The 21,384-nt window shown below is 40.9% G+C and overlaps 1 protein-coding gene across 1 annotated transcript in view; it reads left to right on the top strand.

Moving 5' to 3' along the window:
* Window positions 1-21,384, top strand: part of GATB (glutamyl-tRNA amidotransferase subunit B) — a 57,964-nt gene that overhangs the window by 3,118 nt on the left and 33,462 nt on the right. Inside the window, exon 2 of the mRNA XM_005307359.4 lies at window positions 337-487. Within this exon, the coding sequence (XP_005307416.2) occupies window positions 337-487 (151 nt within the window). The remainder of the gene's footprint in view (window positions 1-336; window positions 488-21,384) is intronic.

Here is a 21,384-nt window from a genome sequence, read left to right as displayed (position 1 = left end):
ATATTTAAAATTTCTGTTGGGTATAAAATTGGGGATTGATCAAGCAAGCTGTTACTCACGTTGGTTTGCCTCATTGATGCTACTCATATGAGTAAGATTTCACGGATTTAGACCTTTATTTTTTTTCTTACTTATATAATTGTGCTTACTTATCATCCTCTACTTGTATATAATGAAAAAGTTTGCCTCATATTTCCCTTCAATATTTATTATGGATCAGCAGCGCAGTACTACCACATGGTATTGCAAGGGTTTTTTGATCTTGTAGTGTTTAGAAGTTTATGGAGGTTTAATAGAGTATATGCTAATCATATTTACTTTCCCCCTCTCTTTCAGTGTTGCTCCATGGGTAGCAGTGGTAGGTCTGGAAATTCATGCACAGATCAGTTCCAACTCAAAGCTTTTCTCTGGCTCCCAAGTCCAGTTTGCAGCACCACCTAATTCTTTGGTATCTTTCTTTGATGCTTCTCTACCAGGGACCTTACCAGTAAGTTACATTTCATCTTAATTTGTCTCATAAGAGAATCTTAACATTTTTTGTTGAGCAGCTACTTTGAAGCACAATTCTTATCTTTTGTTCTTCATAACAGTCTTTGTCTCTAGCACTGTTCTTTGTGTTCTAAAACTTTGGTTCGTTATTTTCTTTCTGTGTACTTACTCTATAACTTGATCACCATGGATATCTGACAACTCCTGCTAAGGAATTAAGTCAGAATATCTCTTTCAGAGATTGAATTAATGGCAATTTCTTTTTGCCATCAAAGTTGGTGTATTTGCACGGCAATGTTACTTTAGTTAATTTTGCTATATTTGGTTAGTATGAAGCACTGGAAGCTCGTTAAATGTGAGAAGACATATAAAATCCTACCAGTAAGGTTAAGATTTTGTCACAGTTATTTTTAGTAAAAGTCACCGGTTGTGGGTAATAAACAAAAATTCACAGAAGCTAAAATACTTTTAAAATACTTTAAGAAATAAAATTACTAAGACTAATTGGGTGGGGCCTGACGGGGGGATGACTGAAGCCTGAGCCCCATGGTGGGGATGAGAGACTCAGGCCTGCTGCTGGGAGGGGGGGAATCCAGCACCCACCGCTCATGGCAGCTCAGGGCTGCTTTTTCTCTCTCTTCCCCCCCCCCCCCCCCCCAAGTCTCAGTAGCACAGGGCTGAAGTGGAAAATATCACACGAGTCTCTGAACGTCATGGAATCTGTGACTTCCGGGACCTTCGTGACAAAATCTTATCCTTACCTATGAGTGGTGAGCATCTTGGATTTCTAGTTGGCCGTTTGACATTATTTTGCCATATGTGTGTTCAAGTAGCTGCTGTTTCCTATTTGGAATGTCTCAGTATAGAGTTATTTGGTCTTCTAAGCAAAACCGATCTGGTACGGGAAAATGTGAACCATACTCATTGATTGTTTGTTTTATTTGTAATACACTAAAGATAAGCATGAGAGAGGTGACCTGCTGAGCAGTTTTTGGTTAAAGTCTGCAGTTTTGGGGGTGTGGACCAGATCTGGGTCTGTGTTTGCAGCTGGCTAGCGTGTCTGGCTCAACAAGGCAGGGTTCTGGAGTCCCAAGATGGCAGGGAAAACTGGCTCAGAGGCAAATTCAGCACATCAGGTGACAGTCCCAAGGGGATCTCTGTGACTGAACCTATCACACTGGTAACATAGGGCTCTTCATTGGTCAGCAGCCCCTTCAGGATGCTGGTGTTCAGGTTAAACAGCTTCCTTTCCACTTCAGTTATTCTGCTGGTGTCTCCCCTCCCCCCCCCATCATTTTTAGTTTATCCTCTAAAGTCACATTTTTGCTCTTTTAATGTGGTTGTCTTTTGAGGTGGGCATGACGGTGCTACAAATACTTGTTCATTGTAAAGCTCTGTGGGATCTTTTCTGGTGCCAAATACTATATAAATGTAAAATATTATTTACTATATATACAAACTTGGTGTGAAGAGAAAGTAACCACTGAACAAGGTTATTGTTGTATCATATAACAAGTATGTTCTTTATAAAGCAATGAGAGTGGTGTCAAAGTATTTAAAGTAAAAGTGCCTCCCCAAATGTATTTATTGGAAGTAAACCCTGAATTCCTTTTGCAGCCTTCTATTTTTTTACTGTGCTATTTGAAGATCTTATTTCCTTCACTGAAAAATAGCTTTAGGTAGGATTCTGAAATTGAGACTAAACCTAGAGAAATATGTTTGGGATCTTGAGGGAATCCAAGCAGTTTGGAGAGACTTGTGGGGATTGGAATGAGAAATGCATGGTGACAGTTTGTGAAAGTATTAGATGGCTGAAGAAGCAGTGTCTGGAAGATCCTGGTAGAGTTTAGACTAGGTTCCGAGGTCAGTGCCAAATCAGGGCTAAGTTTCAGATCTGATGGTACAGAAATCTTGAGCTGTTCTAGAGATGGTGAAAATCTTATAAGATGAGCTGTTCTCCAGAGATTGGTGCTATTTTGAGAGGACATTGTATGAGAGTGGCTTTTCTGAGGAGATTTTCGCTGCACCTGAATTGCAAAATAAGTCCCTTCCAGTTTTGGATCCAGCCTATAACCAAAACCAGAATGTCAGATTCAGATCTGAACACCTCCCCACGCACTGAAACTTGAAATGCGGTTTGAGTTCAAGATGTTTGTTTTGGCCCATCTAGTTAACATTTTATTAATGATGTGGGGAAATCGTACTTAAATCATATCTTTAATCAAATTGAAAGTTGGCCCAAGAAAGAGTAAAAAATTGAGCGGGGTAAACATGAAAGCTGGTAGTGTTTCCCTTTTTATACATTTCTTTACTTTCTTTCTCTTGTTTTTTAATTGATTTCTGTGCTTTATGTTGTTGCCTTCATGATTGTTCCCTAGTGGAAAATCATGGGCTCCAGGACATGCAGGCTTCTGCAGAGAAGATAACTGCACCTGATTAGTAGGCAGCCTGATAGGTTAATTAAAAAGTAGTGATCCTGCACTTGTTCACCTCCACCAACTGCTTTTATCTGTACAAGAAAAAAAATCTCATTCCCAATATTGGAGAGAGCAGAGTTGAAAGTGAATATTAAAAAGTTCTTGTATTTGTATGTAAGAATGTGATATGGAATCCTTTCTATAGTATCAGCTTTGTTTTTCTGTAGCACTTGCTGTATTAGCCAGGGCTGACATTTGCTTTGTCAGTATAAATGTAGACTTATTTATTTAAGCAGGGTATTTTAGAATATGCATTGGTAATATGTGGAGACCTATAAGAGATAATATTTTTGGAAATGTTTTAAATATAATTTTGCCTCTAATTTTTTAGACCAAAATATTTTGCCTGTGTTAAAGTTGTTGCATTTTGATGGTATAAGACTCTTTAGAATCTAAATGTATAGTAGTTCCTTTGAACTCTTCCTGTTTTTCAAAGAAACTAACAAAGAAAAGCCATGTTATAGTAGAACTGAGAAAACACAGTATTTGTGCCATGTCTGCAATAGAGGATAACTACAGTAATAGATGTTCTAAGAACTGTAGTCACAGTTAGAGTCCTGGACGGATACAAAAATGTATATCTGCAGCCGATCCGCAAAAATTGTCCGCAGATGTAGATATCTGCAGCTATCCACGGATTTGCGGGGCTCTACTTACCCTGTCCGGGCTGCGGCTCCGAGGCAGCCCCTGCTGGAGCATGGTCAGGGAGAGCTGCGTGAGCAGCTGTGGGGAGCCTGCACGGAGTAACGGACCCTACACCTGCCCTCAGCCGGGCAGGGAGCCTGGGAGGCAGGGACATGGCCGTGGGCTGTTCTCAGCCCCCACTCCCACTGCTCAGGCCCCCCGCCCAGGGCACGTGGAGGGAACCAGGCTCCCCACAGCTGTCAGCATGGTGCTCCGGTGGGGGGAGGGAGCGGCTCGGAGCCGTAGCCCAGCCACGGTGAGAGCCAGGCGGGCAGCTGTGGGGAATCTGGGTCCCTCCACCTGTCCTAGGCTGGGAGCCCACCCAGTTTCCCCACCCCTCAGGCTCTCCCACCAAGGGCAGGTAGAGGGACCCAGGCTCCCCACTGCTGCCAGCTGTCTCTCTCTGACCCGGCTCGGGCGGGGGCAGCTTGGAGCCGCAGCCTGGCCATGGTAAGAGCCGGCTGGGCAGTGTGGGGAGCCACGGCGGACCCTGCACCTGCCCTGGGTGAGAGGTCTGAACAGCCCCCAGCCCATGTCCCAGTCCCCTGCCCAGGGCAGGTGGAGGGTCTGCACCGCAGTTCCTCACAGCGGCTGCATGGCTCTTACTGACAGAGCTCTGCGCAGATACAAAATTTGTATCCGCATCCACGATGCTATCCGCAAAAATGGTCCACGGATATAAAGCTGATACCCGCAGATTTGCAGGGCTCTAGTCACAGTTATCAGTGTCAGAGGAATTTAAATTTACTATGAGATTGAGAGATAATTGCAGCAAGGATCATGTCTGTATTACTGCTCAGCTCTCCCATAATGCTTCCCTCTTGTCCCTAGAAGAAGCAGATCTAGAGATAACTGACATGATTGTCCTACATTCCTGGATTACTGGTGGAGTACAGATGTGATCTGCCGCTGCTGAGTATGTTATGTAGGAGGAGGGGGAGAAGTCTGTATCTTCTTTCCTGTCCTGTCCTAAGTATCTTTTGCCCCTATACTATAGCTACAGGAGAATGCAATTGATTCTCCTGCCTCTAGTACTCTGCAAGTGGTTTGCCAGCAACAATGTGACCGAGGGTCATGTCTATTTCACTGTGCTGCTGCTCATGATGATGCCTCTGAGAAATAGCTCTGGGCATGAACAGCAGCTCAGGTGTAGTCAAGGTTGGAAATGGATAGGTTTTTGAGGGGAGGTTGGATAAAAAGCAGATAATCTCTCCCTCCTACTCCCTTTTTTTGTTTTTGTTTAGCAGCTTGTTTTACTCTTCTTCCCCCTTATTCTTCCCAAAGAGTTCTTCCTGTAGCAGTGCTGGATCACATCTGTACTGTTTCCACACATACCTTGTCTCCATGCTACTATACACATTTGTTCCACTTACCCTAGAACTATTAGCGGTAATGGAGCCCCTCATCAGCGAAGAACATATACCATTCTCCACAGTTGCATCCAAATCCTTTTAGGGTGTTGTTTTCTCATGGAATTACATAGGGACACCAAAGCTTTATAATGCACAAAAGTATAACTTTTTCACCATTTTTATGTCCTGTTAAAAGTGCAGCAAACTCAGGAGCATCTGCCTTAAAGCTGCATGAGTTTTACTTTTCTTTGGATGAAATAAACTCTACCCTAAGCATTGTCTTAGTGTTAGTGACCTTCCCCCCACCCCCCTAAGATCCTACAGCTGCCAGGTGTGGGGTCTCAGGTTTGTAGATTGTATGGCCGGAAGGGACCATTATGATCATCTTGTCTGACCCTGTGTGCAACACAGACCTTAGAACTTCCCCCAAATAATTCCTAGAGCATATCTTTTAGAAAAACATCCAATCTTGATTTAAAAATTAGCAGTGATAAGGAATCCACCATGACCCTTGTTAAATTTTTCCAATGATTAATTACTCTCACCATTAAAAATTTACACCTTATTTCCAGTCAGAATGTGTCTAGCTTCATTTTCAGATGGATCAGATAGCAAGTTTTTAATGCATTTAATGTGTGCCATGTTAATTTTGTATCATTCTAGTTTTGTGATCAAAATGTTGTGTGATATCAAGTCAAACACCTTACAGAAGTCTGTCTATTACATCAACTTTATTACCTATATCAACTTATAATCTCATCAAAAAGGATATCAAGTTAGTTTGACAGGATCTATTTTCCATAAACCCATGTTGATTTGCATTAATTACATTACCCTCCTTTAGTTCTTTATTAATCGACTCCTGTATCAGCTGCTCCATTATCTTGCCTGGATTTGATGTTGGCATGACAGGCCTATAATTACCTGGGTCATCCCATTTACCAGTTTTTAAAAATGGCACATTAGCTTCTTTTCAGTTTTCTGGACTTTTCCCAGTACTCCAAGACTTATTGAAAATCAATGTTGATGGTCCAGCAATTTCCTCAGCCAGCTCTTTTAAAACTCTTGGATGCAAGTTATCTGGACCTGCTGATTTAAAACTGTCTGACCACAGTAGTTTCTGTTCAACATCCTTCAAAGATACTAGTAGAATGGAAAGAGTGTTATCACCATCTGATGAGACTATATTACCTGTTCTCACCCAAATACAGTACAGAAATATTTATTGAACACCTTTACCTTTTCTTTAATACTGATAATTCCACCATTTCCATTTAGTATGGGCTAATACAATTGTCAAGATTCTTTTGGTTCCTAATGTATTTTTAAACTCCTTACTGTCTTTAACTCTTGTGGCCATAGATTTTTCCTTGTGTCCTTTGGCTTCCATTATCAATTTTCTACAATTCCTAACTTCTGATTTGTAGTAATTAGTATCAACTTCCCCTTTCTTCCAATAATATACACATTTTTGTTTACAGCTGCTTTCACTTACCCTCTAAACCAGGTGGTGGTAATTATTTTTAACCCGCACAGTCTTTTTCCTAGATTATGGCTTTTTGGACATCTAGTAGATGTTCTTAAATTATTCCAAAATATCATTCACATTTTTCTGATTAAATTCTTCCTCCCAGCTGATTTGGCTCATAATTCTTTTCAGCTTTATGAAATTGGCCCTATTAAAGCCCCAGATGAATTGTGGCCTGTTGTCTTTAGAGGACCGAGTACAAAGAGGGAGTTGGGGGCATAAACAGCAGCCATTATAGACCCCTGCCATAGAAAAGCCGCGTGGCACATGACATGTCACATATACCATAGCTTGTTTTAAAGCTCTGTTTATGAGCTATGAAGGTGACCTAATTTAAGGCCTGATTGATCTACCATTGAAGTTGGAAGTCTTTATTTTATGGGAGCTGAAATCAGATCTATAGAAAGGGAATGAAAACTCATCTCAGGATTACTTGAGAGGTGCCTGAATAAATGATAGCTTTAGTCTTAAAAATAAAATGGAATGTCTGTTGTTTAAAAGCTATGCCACTTTTCCCCACAGTGGCTGAGGTTTCCAGACAACAATTTCCAACTAAAAGCAACTATGCATTTTTCCGTTACAGGTGCTTCTACACATTTAAAACGCCTGCATTTACCCAATTTTTGTTGTTAATCATAGGAAGTTGATGTATCCTTTCTCTTAGTCTCATCAGTTTCTCTGCACAGTGAAGTCATTCTTCTTCTCCTTAACAGACAAAAACACTGAGATATAATTCAGGATTTAAATAGTCAAGGGGGAAAAGAACACAAATTGAACATGAGCTTTAACCATAGCTATGTGTTTCTAGACTGTCGACCATTTAAAAATAACTAAAAGCTCCTAATGTATTTTCAATGTATCTACAATATGAACTGTATTTTTGTACTATTTATATGGGTTTTTAAAATGATAAAGATTTCAGATATTTATGAAGAGAGGATTTTCAAAAGCACTCAGTGATGGCTTACCTCTGCTCGCATTGAAGTCAACATAAATTCCTGTTGTCTTCAGTGGGAACAGAGTTACATCACTGCTGAGCACTTCTGAAAATCTCACCCTGGATGTCTCGAATTTATCTGCATCCTTCCCATGCCTTCGGATGTCACTTTGGACATGAAAATGGCTTTGCCATCCCTGTCTATCCTGTGCTACTCTTTGCACGTTCTCAGTGTTGTTAGATGGTATAAGTTTTCCTTCTGTAAGTATTGTTCAATGGAGGGATTTTTTGGTCAGCCTCTTTTACATGTTTCTCCAGCTTCCAAATGGCATGTTTGTTATGGCAGAGGCTCTGGCTTCATCCATATTACATGTCCCAGATATTTCCATCATTTTTTTTTTTTCTGGATAACTTCAGAGGTAAAGAAGTTGTTCGATTCTGATAAATCTCAGGCACTTGTTTTAATTTTTTTTCCATTTTATACCTAGTATTTTCCTGAGGCATTTGCATTCACAGGCATTTAGACATCTGTCTATACCTTTTGTGTATACCTTTTGTGGATTTTCCAGCTTTCACATCCATATTTAAGGTAGAAATAACATTGGCATTAAAGATTCATAGTTTGGTCCTTAAGTTGCAGATTTTTTTGTTTAAGCTGCCGCTGGTGAATCTTGTTTAAGGTGATGAATGCAGCTGCCACCTTGCCAATTCATGACATTATTTCCTTCTTGAAATCCTCATTGGCTTTCACGTTACTGCAAATATATGTGAATTGACTCACCTGTTGTAATCTTTTGCCTTTTAATGTAATGCTTGTGTTGGACGTGTCTGAGGTTCTCATTACATTTGTGTTTTCATAATTGATTATTAACCCCATCTTTCTTGTGATGCCAGACAGTCTTTTGATCTTTGCTTGAACTGTGACTTAGAAGAGCTATGATGACAGCAAAAATTAGATCTTCTCATGTACCACTGTTAAGCCATGCAATGCCTGTGTTGTATCCATCTATGCTTTTTCTCACAATAAAGTCAATGATAATGCCAAGCAGCAAAGGTGAGAGAACTCATCTTTGGCATCCCTAGCTGTTAAACCATTCTCTCAAGTCTGCATTTACTTGAATTGTACATACTGCACCCTGATACAAGGCCTTGAAGATTTTAATAATTTTTGTTGGCATATCATAACACTTCAAGATGTTCCAGAGTGAATTGTGATGGAGGCTGTCAAATGCTTTCTCAAAATCTCTTAAGTTTATGATGCAGGCTTTTGCCATTCACTGCCGTTTCCAGTGATTAGTCATAGGGTGAAAATCTGGTTTACACATGATCTTCCAGGTCAAAATTCAGCCTGATATTCCTTTAGCTTTGCCTTATCTGCTATTTTATTCTGCTTAAGATGATACTGTGGAAAACTTTGTCTATCACTGCAAGAAATGTGATGTCTTGCCAGTTACTGCAGTTGCTTAGATCACCTTTCTTTGGTATTTTGACTATACTGCCATTATTTTTGATTCTTCTGGAAACCTTTCCTGGTCGTGTACTGTTTTGAAATATTCAGTACTTTTATTGATAGTCTCGTCATTACAAGCTTTGAACATTTCCCTGGTGACTTGGTCTACACCTGCCAGCTTTCCCAGGTTTTAACTTTTTAATTGCATTTTTCTCTCTTTGTTTGTGATGTGAAATATTACAATGTCTAGTTCTGGGTGTTTGATTTCTTTGTTAATATCAATAATTCCTTGTGGTGTTGGCCTGTTTATCACCTCTTGGGAGTGCTCTGCCCATGGCTCTGTTCTTTTTCTGTTGTTAAGCTCTTTGTTCAACCTTAACGGGCTCTCCAGCTGGTGTAAACTTGCCAGTCAGAATCTTGTTGATTCTTTTAAAATGTGATGTTTTACTAGTGCCTCTTTCAGTAACTGCTTCAGCGTCTTTATTCACGTATTTCCTCCATGTTGCTCTTTGCTACTTTATCCTTTCTTTTTGGCTGCTGCTTTTTCTGAAGGTGTTTTTGAGGATTGACGTTTTGCTTTGGCTTGTTTCCTTTCTTGCACACAGTTCCATGTATCCTCACATATCCAGACTTTAGGTTTGCTTGTCTGGAAATAAACGACAGGCATTGCGGCATCTATTATACTATCAGGCAGAAAGAACCACGACATGTCAGTAGATTTCTTGTGATGGTTTTAAGGCTTATAACATCTGAAATGGGTTTTTCAGTTCCATTCAAAATTGCTGATGTAATGTCTTGTCTGTTAGACTTTAGCTGTCAGTTTTCTCTATACTTGTTCTGTTATTGTTTTAAGTGTGATCTTCAGTCTTGTGACACACAACCTGTGATCACTTCTGACACAGCTCCCATCTTGGAGAGTTGATCTAAAGTTCTTTCCAGTACATAAAAGGTCAGATTGGTTCTGTGGGATTCTGTCCAAGTTACAATATGGATATCTATGTGCGTGACTAGTGTTTCATCAGGTGAGTCCTGATGCCTGCCACAGTTCTACCAATCTGACATCGTTCTCATTCTGGGGCCCAAGGTCACACTTGCCTCATTGCTTTCTCCACTCTGTTGTTGTCATCCCCAACCTTGGTATTACTAAGCAGATGTCATGCTTGGCAATATTGTCAGTCAGAGTTTGTAAACCATTGTAGAATTGATCTTAGATCTTGTCATGGTAGTCGTCTGTTGATATGTAACGTATATTTGTAATTTTCATGTTTATCTGGAAGCTGTTAATTGGCTACCGCTTTGTAAGAGATTTTTCTGTTTTGCTACTACCTCTGTGTGGTAACTATATTGCTTCCCTGAATGTATTATGGTTTTGTTTTGATTTTTGAATCGCCTTTTCTCAGCTCCTGGCTATCGACATTCACTTATTCCAAGGATTCGGGGGTTATATTTGTCCATTTCTTTCATGACCTGTCTGGCTTTTCTTGTTGCAGGCTTTGTTCTAATGTTCCAAAAACTAACTTTTATCATTTTTATCTTTTAGTAAAGAATTTCTCAGAGTCTCGGTTTTTTGTTTTTGTTTTTTGATCGATTTCACCAAGACTTGGCACGTCTGCCAAGAGCGCGTTCATTACTTCCGAACTGGATACAGTATTCCAGCAGCAGTTGCACTAGTGCCAAATACAGAGGTAAAATATCCTCTCTCTTCCTACACAAACAGAGATTTCCCTGTTTATATATCCCAGGATCACGTTAGCCCTTTTGGCCACAGCATCACACTGGGAGCTCATGTTCAGCTTATTGTTCACCATGACCCCAAAAATTTTTCAAAGTCACTGCTTCCCAGGATAGTCCCTGTCCTGTAGGTATGGCGTACATTCTTTTCTCCAGCATGTATATATTGACACTTAGCTGGATTAAAATGTATGTTGTTTGCTTGCACCTTACTTACCAAATGATCCAAACTGCTCTGTATCAGTGACCTGTCCTCTTCATTATTTACCACTCCCTCATTTTTGGTCTCATCTGCAAACTTATCAGTGATGATTTTTTTTTTCTTCTGGGTCACTGATTAAAAGTGTTAAATAGTATAGCGCCAAGGACTGATCCCTGCAGGATCCCATAGAAACGCATCTGCTCCATGATGATTCCTTTTTTACAATGAAACTGTTATTCAAACCTGTTACTGTACTGGTTGGAATTTATAACAGCCTTGAACCAGACTGGAATTTACAGTCTCAAAAGCAGGCCTTTGGAGCTGTGCTCCAGCTCCAGGCAAAAACCTGCAACTACACTGCTCCGGAGCTGCTCCGCGATCCAGCTCTGGGCTCCGCTCCAAAGCCCTGCTCAAAAGGCCGCATCAACAGAGCGTAGCCTACATGACCCTGAGTGATTTGGCTGATGGATCTTATGGATTTCTCAGGTTTGTGCCAGCAGAGTTTATAGATTCTTTGAATCTGAGTGATTGGACGTCTCTCAAACTTTGCTAGAGTAGTGGTGCTCCAGTGAAGTTCTTAACTCTGCTAGGCAAAGTGCAAAATGTACAGTGGGACCTAATAGAATTCAGCGGTTCAAAATTCCAAAGTTGTGCATGCAGGTGTATCCTGTGCCATAGATCTTGTTCCAAACTGTGGAATAAAATAAATCTTAAGTTTCTAGACTATCGGATATTGCAAAAAGTGGGGGAAATCTCATGTTCCAATATTCTATATCTCTGAATGTCTGATTAGCCTAACATTGTCCTTTAGAAGTTTCCTTCTGGTAAGAGACCACAATGGTGAAATCTGCGCAGACCCAATGAATTGCAGGTTTGGGTCCTCTTCTGGAATGATTGCTGTGTCTCTATAATGACAGAGTCTGATCCTGCTCCCGCTGAAGTCAATAGGAATTAGTCTGTTGACTTTGGTGTTATGCTTAGCCCATCATCTCTCATATTACACATTCTAAACAATTATAAACACAAAATAGTTATTGCCTTCTAGATGGTGGGAAGACACAAAGGAAGAGGTCGCTGTGTAAACATTTGTCTGCAATTGCAGAGCTAATATTCACAATTACATTAAAACGAAATAGATTGGAGAGTAATAATTTTAAAGTTTAAATTATTAATGCATTTCAAAGAAGCATATATCAGAGCAAGTTAGTACTTTCAACACAGCACTAATGATAGGGCTGAATGTATTAGTGGAAGCAAATAGAAACCAAAGTGGCATAAAATATCTTAAATTGAAAATTATATGTCTAGCTCAGTGGTTCTCAACTTATTGATTATGTATTACCTTGGCCGCAGGTTGAGAACCACAGCTCCCCGCCCCCAGCCCCCCGACTCCCCGTACAGCAGCCCCGACCCTGGACCTGGCCTGCAGCCCCAGGAGCCCTGCCCCCATGGGGCCAACCAGTAGCCCCTGGACTCCCAGTGCCATACTGGGTGGCCAGGTAGCCCGGCAGCCTTTAGCACACAGCTGGGCCACAGCTGTGTGCTAATTGGGCTGCATACAGCTGTGAGTTGAGAACCGCTGGTTTAACTATTGTGGGATAGAGGTTCTTAAGCTGCGGTTCATGGTGGTTTTCAGAGAGGTGAATGGGTGGTCAAATTGTACTGCATCCTCTTTGTTTCCAGCTGCTAAGTTGCATTTAAAGAAGCTAAAAATAAACTAAATACATTGTGTGTGGTTGCCATGGGATTGTTGGTGTGTTTTTGAATGGGAGGGAGGTGGTCTGCATGATCATAAATGGCAGAGAAGGTATCCTGAGAGACACTATTAAGATGTGATGAGACACTATTAAGATGTGATGAGACATGATACAGTTCTGTGGTGATCTGGAAGCCTACTTTCGCCGCCTCCGACTCAAAGAATACTTTCAAGATAACACTGAACAGCGCACTGATACACAGATACCCTCCCACCAACAACACAGGAAGAAGAACTCCACATGGACTCCTCCTGAGGGTCGAAATGACAGTCTGGACCTATACATAGAATGCTTCCGCCGATGTGCACAGGCAGAAATTGTGGAAAAACAACATCGCTTGCCTCATAACCTAAGTCGTGCAGAACGCAATGCCATCCACAGCCTCAGAAACCACCCTGACATTATCATCAAAGAGGCTGATAAAGGAGGTGCTGTTGTCATCATGAACAGGTCTGACTATCAGAAAGAGGCTGCCAGACAACTCTCCAATACCAAATTCTACAGGCCACTTTCCTCAGATCCCACTGAGGAATACACTAAGGGTAGGTCTACACTTACCCGGTAGTTCGGCAGCGAGCGATCGAACTTCTGGGTTCGACTTATCGCGTCTTGTCTGGACGAGATAAGTCGAACCCGGAAGTGCTCGCCGTCGACTGCGGTACTCCAGCTAGACGAGAGGAGTACCGCGGAGTCGACGGGGGAACCTGCCTGCCGCGTGTGGACCGAGGTAAGTTCGAACTAAGGTACTTCGAACTTCAGCTACGTTATTCAAGTAGCTAAAGTTGCGTACCTTAGTTCGAATTAGGGGGTTAGTGTAGACCTGGCCTAAGAAACTGCACCATCTACTCAGGACACTCCCTACACTAACACAGGAACAAATCAACATATCCTTAGAGCCCCGACTGGGGTTATTCTATCTACTACCCAAGATCCATAAACCTGGAAATCCTGGACGCCCCATCATCTCGGGCATTGGCACTCTCCCTGAAGGACTGTCTGGATATGTGGACTCCCTACTCAGACCCTATGCCACCAGCACTCCCAGCTATCTCCGTGACACCACAGATTTCCTGAGAAAACTACAATGTATTGGTGACCTTCCAGAAAACACCATTCTAGCCACCATGGATGTAGAGGCTCTCTACACAAACATCCCACACACAGATGGAATACAAGCTATCAGGAACAGTATCCCTGATGATGACACAGCACAACTTATTGCTGAGCTCTGTGACTTTATCCTCACGCACAATTATTTCAAATTTGGTGACAATATATACCTCCAGACCAGTGGCACCGCTATGGGCACCCGCATGGCCCCACAATATGCCAACATTTTTATGACTGACTTGGAACAATGCTTCCTCAGCTCTCGTCCACTCACGCCCCTTCTCTACCTACGCTACATTGATGACTCTTCATCATCTGGACCCATGGGAAGCAGACCCTGGAAGAATTCCACCATGATTTCAACAGCTTCCACCTCACCATCAATCTCAGCCTGGACCAATCTACACGGGAGGTCCACTTCCTAGACCCCACTGTACAAATAAGCGATGGCCACGTTAACACCACCCTATACCGAAAACCCACTGACCGCTAAGCCTACCTTCATGCCTCCAGCTTCCACCCCGGACACACCACACGATCCATCGTCTACAGCCAAGCACTGAGGTACAATCGCATCTGCTCCAACCCCTCAGACAGAGACCAACACCTACAAGATCTTCACCAAGCATTCTCAAAACTATGATACCCACACAAGGAAATAAAGAAACAAATCAACAGAGCCAGATGTGTACCCAGAAGCCTCCTGCTACAAGACAGGCCCAAAAAAGAAACCAACAGAACTCCACTGGCCATCACCTACAGTCCTCAGCTTAAACCTCTCCAATGCATCATCAGTGATTTACAACCCATCCTGGACAATGATCCCTCACTTTCACAGACCTTGGGAGGCAGGCCAGTCCTCGCCCACAGACAACCCGCCAACCTTAAGCATATTCTCACCAGCAACCACGCACCGCACCATAACAACTCTAACTCAGGAACCAACCCATGCAACAAACCTCGATGCCAACTCTGCCCACATATCTACACCAGCAACACCATCACAGGACCTAACCAGATCAGCTACATCATCACCAGCTCATTCACCTGCATGTCCACCAATGTTATATATGCCATCATGTGCCAGCAACGCCCCTCTGCTATGTACATTGGCCAAACTGGACAGTCACTACGCAAGAGGATAAATGGACACAAGTCAGATATCAGGAATGGCAATATACAAAAACCTGTAGGAAAACACTTCAACCTCCCTGGCCACACAATAGCAGATGTAAAGGTAGCCATCTTACAGCAAAAAAACTTCAGGGCCAGACTCCAAAGAGAAACTGCTGAGCTCCAGTTCATTTGCAAATTTGATACCATCAGATCAGGATTAAACAAAGACTGTGAATGGCTATCCAACTACAGAAGCAGTTTCTCCTCCCTTGGTGTTCACACCTCAACTGCTAGCAGAGCACCTCACCCTCCCTGATTGAACTAACCTCGTTATCTCCATACTGATTTATACCTGCCTCTGGAGATTTCCATTACTTGCATCTGAAGAAGTGAGGTTCTTACCCACGAAAGCTTATGCTCCCAATACTTCTGTTAGTCTTAAAGGTGCCACAGGACCCTCTGTTGCTTATTAAGATGTGGTGTACCATATGAAAATATGTGAGGATCCATGGCCTAGAAGCAAAAGACTGTAAGATCTTTAGGGCAGGAACTGTCTTCTTGTTCTGTGTTTGTATAGCACTTAATGCAATGGGCCCTGTTTTATGACTTGGGGCCCCTACGTGTGATTATAATACAAATAATTAATTAATTAAAATGTGTTGACAAAAGGATTGTAGGGAAAGCAAGCAGATGCTTTCTCCAGGGAAAGGAGTAGGTGAGTCACATCTTTGTCATTCACATTTATTTTATATTCTTTAGCAATCTATGGAGAATACCTGCTTTCTTACTGTACAAAAGTGATTGGTTATTGAATATGGAAATTTAGGTTTTTAGCTAAAAGCTAACTAATTTTAGTCAGTCCATTGATAAACATCTTCAAGTCTTTTTAAAAAAAAAAAAAAAAAAGGAAAAAGTAAGTTAAATAGTGATTAGATTGCCAGCACTGGTGCTAGTAGATGTTCATGCTGTTGAAGGTGCTATCTCAGATAGACTTAAAAGCGGTGTTCTGTCTAAACTGATCTTGCACCTAAAGATAAGGTCATGCAAAGAATCTTTACATCTTCTCCAGCAGTGGAAGGAGTAGAGTGAAAGGAGTAGACTAGTTTCTATACAAATAGATCTTCGCAAGGTGGTTATTTTATTTCATTGGCTCTTAGTTACCATGGTACCGCTAGCAAGATAATGTAGCTGGGAGGGGTGGAGGGAGGATGATATTGATGCCATCATTGAGTCCTTTCATGGTTTTCCAATACAAACAATTTACATTTCTTTTATGAGAGAACTTTTTTTAGGAATTCCCTAGAAATAAATATCCATGACAGATGTTAGGAAGATGAAAATGTTTAGAATTCTTTGTAGATGCTGGGTTTTGTCCAGATCTATTCCAGCAGTTCCATATCTTTCTCTCAAAACCAGCACTATGCAAGCATTTCAGACTGGCAGCTTGTCAGTTCAAGCCAATAATTTAAATCCTCAGTGCTAGTCAAAGCTGTCAAGTTAATAACATCATAATACATAAATAAGCTGGGGAACTTAGTCTGGGTCATTAGTAAGGGAAGCTTTCACACACAAAATTGATGTTTATCATTATAGATTATTCTAAAAGCTGTGCATATTCTGAGGAGACATAGTAGTTTTCCTAACCATCTGAGTTACTCAGGTGCAGAACTTAGATGATAAAACTGCAGCCCAGGCAGAAGAAAAGTGAGTAATTAAGCCTCATCACCCTTTTGAGGTAGCTAATACATAGATAGGATCACTTCACTTGACAATGAAATAAGCACACCAGCATTATTCAATTGTTAGGAAGTGAAGAATACTGTATTTTGCTTAAAATTAGGAGGGTAGTTAGGTGGTGAAAGTTAGTTGTTACATGAGTAAAAATATAGTCCGGACACTTAGGTTAGCACACTGTGGTGCACATGCAAAGAGCGTCATAGGATTTGTAATGGCTACAAGTAGCAGTGACACTGGTTTTACATCTCATTTCCAAAAAGAACAGCTCTGGAAGCGGAATTCTGGGCCTTCATTTAATATTTACCTAGAGGGTAGAGTGCCACCTTAAGTCACCAATCCCACTTTGTGCAGCACTTGAGCATTTTTTGGAGGTCTCCTATTCAACTATTGACCTACACAGCCCTGCTTAGCTTGTGGGATCTAACAGGATCACACAATAAGGAGATAAAGCCACAGGCCATGGAGGGAGGGAGGGAAAGTTGCCTGGGGAATTTGAAATTTCATGGGGTTTTTTTGTTTTGTTTTTTTAAGATTCAGTGGTCAGACTAAAATTGTGATAAAATACAAGCTTTCTGTATAGTAATAAATGCTGTCTATTGTCTGGAACATAAAATACTAATTGCTGAAAGTAGGAACTTTTGTGTAAGAAACTATAATTATGATATTAAAACAAATAAGTACTTGAACATTATACAGTAGGTTTCTCTCTGGCATTGAGGACTAATTGAGCCCGTTTTGCTGCTGGTCAGCATTCAAATTGGATGATTATTCTTATCCCATTAACACTGTGCTTTATTTCCTTTCCTCCCCCCCCCCCCCCCCCCCCCAAAAAAAAAAAAAAACTTTTATAACTAAAATAAGACTCATCAGACAATGTATCCAAGCCAGAAGCATGTAGTTGCAATAAGGACGTAATAGTACTCTGGTTAAGTGCCATAAACATGTAATTCCTTTTCTTCTTCTTTTGGGGGAAAAAAAAGTTTTTATTCTTTTAATTATATTAAGGAGTTGTATCCCATTGTAGTAGAGCTTTGATTTCTCAATTGCTAAAGAGGCAACCCAAAAACAAATCTGTGAGGTTTCTTTTTGGGGGGAGGGAAAGAGGAAGTTTATTTTGTTCTATTAGTAAAACTCCAATGTAGTGAGATCCTAACTACTATGTCCAATTTAAATATTGTGTGTGAGACCCGAGATACCTAGGGTAGCCTTCACTGAAAATGCTAGGGTCAGAGCAGGCTGTAAAAGGACAGCAGATTCTCCAAAAACTGGTGGTTCACACTAAAGTTAAAGACTCACCAACTAGTCATGAACTGTGCTCCTGATACCACACATTGGTTATCAAGAAGCTGAAAAAAGAAATCATACAGCTCCCTCCATTCCAGTTCTCCGGCTCCTAATTAGCAAATAGATCCAGTAAGGTGAGGAGTTATTTTAAAATTCTGCTCACTATACAAAATGTTCTTCTGATCCCCAGGTCAATACTCTGCCAGCCAATTCCTTAATATCTAAAACTAAATGTTTATTATAAAAAAAAAAAAGAACAAGAAGAGATTTGTTAAATGGTAAAGCAGTCAGATACATACAGAGATTTAAAGTCCATATATCAGGTTCTTAGAGTTTGTTGGTTTGAGAGTCCCTCTGGAACACATCCAAAGCTTGGATAGGTCATTCAGTCCTTTGTTCAGAGCTTTCATTTGTAGAAAAGTTGCTCCAGAGGTGAGAAGCAGGATTGAAAACCAAATGAAGATGATGCAGCTGCCTTTTATAGCCTTTGCCATGTGGCTTGTACATCCTCTCCCTAATCACATAGGCCTGGAAAAACCTTGGAGTCCCCTGTTCATAGGCAGCATGTCCCTACGCATCCGGCTGACTCAGATGTAGCCCCGGGCTTCGTTCCACAGTTTCTTTGTATAGCTGATTGCCTTTGATAGGCCATCAAGCAAGCTAGATGGTGCTGGTGCCCTTTTGTCTTGGGATGTCACCCAGAAGCACAGTACAAGTTCGAAATTCAGATAAATCAAAAATATATAATTCACAACACAAAGATGATACAAACCTGTAAACAAGATTATCATACTTGGCAAATCACAACATTTTCACAGATATCTTACACTGCATATCTGGTCAGATTCATTGCAATTTTATAATATTGGTATCAATAATATCATAAAGTGTCTCACATATGCCATACAGCATCAGTGTGATTTTACCTTTTTTTGAGTGTCTGATATATAATGAAAATAATAATTTGAAGAACATGGTGAGGTCACATTTGACCTGAAGTTTAAGCTTCATCAAAATAATCTTTTGTGAGACTCAAGACCAATAGAAATGTTTTTACTGAAATTTAAAAGTGAATTCAGTCGGGAACATATTTTTAAAACTAACTTGCCGTGTTTGCCATATAAAGATTGTATCATTATGCAATATATAATAACCTTAAAGTGAAATTGGCAAAAAATTAACTATAGGAATAAAAGGAAAACTTGTTAATCTGTTTTCATGGTTCAATCTGGTAAATACAAAAAGCAAATGATTACATAAATAGCAAAAAATAAGTATTACTTGTAAAGATGTCTCCATTTTTATCACTTGTGATGGTATCTCTAACATAGCTAAGGGAATTTCAGTACTTAAATGATTTTGTCTTGACACTGTCTCTTTAACAATCCTACTGGAAGTTGCCATCTTGACAGTTTTATGATGCAGAGTAGGATGGAGACAATACTGTGCCTATTTGAAAGCACTGAAAATTTAAGCACTTCAAAGTTATATTAAGATAAGTTTGATTATTTCTTTCAGATTGGTTGATTTGAATTAGTTAAATCAATTATTAAATTAACCTGAACAAATTTTTAAAAATAGAACTTATCTTAAACAACTTAAAAGAGAGAGAAGGCGGGTGAGGTAATATCTTTTATTGGACCAACTTCTGTTGGTGAAAAAGATAAACTTTTGATCTACACAGATCTCTGGTCTGGGAAAGGTACTCAGAATGTCACAGCTAAACACAAGGTTTAGCATAAGTAGTTAACACACATTCTAAGGGGCCATTCAAGGTAAAGTGGTCCTGTTACCACCCCGGCAGTTATAGGACAAAAGGGGAGTGGAGGGGGGCGGAGAGAAAGGAGGGTTAGTGGGTTACAGATTGTTATAATAAGCCATAAATCCAGTGTCTTTATTAGGACCGTGATTTTTAGTGTCTAGAAAAGACATGCAGTTAACCTTCAGGCTTGTCTTTTGATAGTGTCCTGCAAGTTTCTTTTGAGGACGAGGACTGAGAGATCAGACGGAAAGTGATCACTTTGTGAAAAGTGTTTGCCCATGGGTTATGTGATGTTTTTGTCTTTCATTTTTCTGTGTGATTCATTCAAGATCCTAGTGATTGTCTGGTTTCACGCACATAGTTGTTATTGGGACATTTAATGCACTGGATGAGGTACACCCACATTTGTGATAAGCATGTGTAGAACCCATGGGTCTTGAAAAATGTGTTGTGGAAGAGTATTGATCATTATAGCAGTGGATATATGTCTGCAGGTTTTGCAGCTGTTGTTCTGTTGGGGTCTGGTGCCACTTCGAGTTGGTATGTTCTGGTCTGTGGGGAGCTTACTTTTGATAATGAACTTGATGAGGTTAGGGGGTTGTTTGAAGGCCAGAAGAGGGGTTTTGGGAAAGATTTCTTTTGGATGTTGTCCCCATCAAGTACCTGGATATCATGCAAGAAACGCAAAACAACTTCAAACAAACAAACAAACAACCTGTGATGACAGCCATCCAGTATAAAAACAAAAGTATAACCAACTACAACAACTCCACTACCCACAGAACTTCACATCCAGGATAAGCCAGGGCACCAGGACCCACCACATGGGCACTACACAAAACCACGACAACATCAGTTTATCAAGAATGCCCTTTACTGGAGCTGATTATCTCTACTCTCCAAGGGACTGAACTTCAGCCCCACCTCTGAACCTGATACTATACTAACATGTCGCGAACTAGAAGAATTCTTTCGCCAACTCCACCTCAAGAATTCTTTCACAGCAATGACATCATCACCCACAACTACCATGTCCCCACTGACAGGCATAAGAAAAAAGAATGAGCTCACTGGACACCCGACAGCGGATGAACCCACACTCTTGATCATTATTACATTGATGGCTTGAAGAAAAATATTGACTGTGAAATCTTGAACAAACATCACACAACCGCAATCTCTCCATTGCTGAGAGAACAGCTATACAATCCATGAAATCCAACCGCCATATAGAGATTAAACTAGCGGACAAAAGGGGTGCCATCATAATTATCAACTGTGATGACTACGTAAATAAGGATAACCGACAACTCTCCGACACCACCTATTACAGAGAACTCAAAGACCCCGCATCATAATTCACCAGGATATCAAATCCTTCCCCAAACAACTCCAAGAGAAACTCCACAACCTCATCCCCCATGAAACTATCCCAGCGATCTTTTACAAGCTACCCAAGATGCACAAACAAGGGAACCCAAGCAGACCTATCATATCTGGCCTTGGCACTTTTATTGAAGGAATATCAGGACTCAGAAACCATCCTCAAACCACTCACCACACAAAGGGCCAGCTTCCTCCAGGACACAACTGATTTACTCCAGAAATTTCACAACATTAACAACCTCCCTCAGAACACCATCCTTATCACCATGGATGTCACCCCCCTATACATCAACATCCCTCTCAATGACCGCATCGCTGCCTGGCTCATATATCTACAAGACAATGGACAACCGGCAGAGATCCACTCCAAACACATCACCAG

The sequence above is a fragment of the Chrysemys picta genome, chromosome 5 (assembly GCF_011386835.1).
Source record: "Chrysemys picta bellii isolate R12L10 chromosome 5, ASM1138683v2, whole genome shotgun sequence".
NCBI classification, from domain to species: Eukaryota; Metazoa; Chordata; order Testudines; family Emydidae; genus Chrysemys; species Chrysemys picta.
This window is presented reverse-complemented; position numbering and strand designations above follow the sequence as displayed.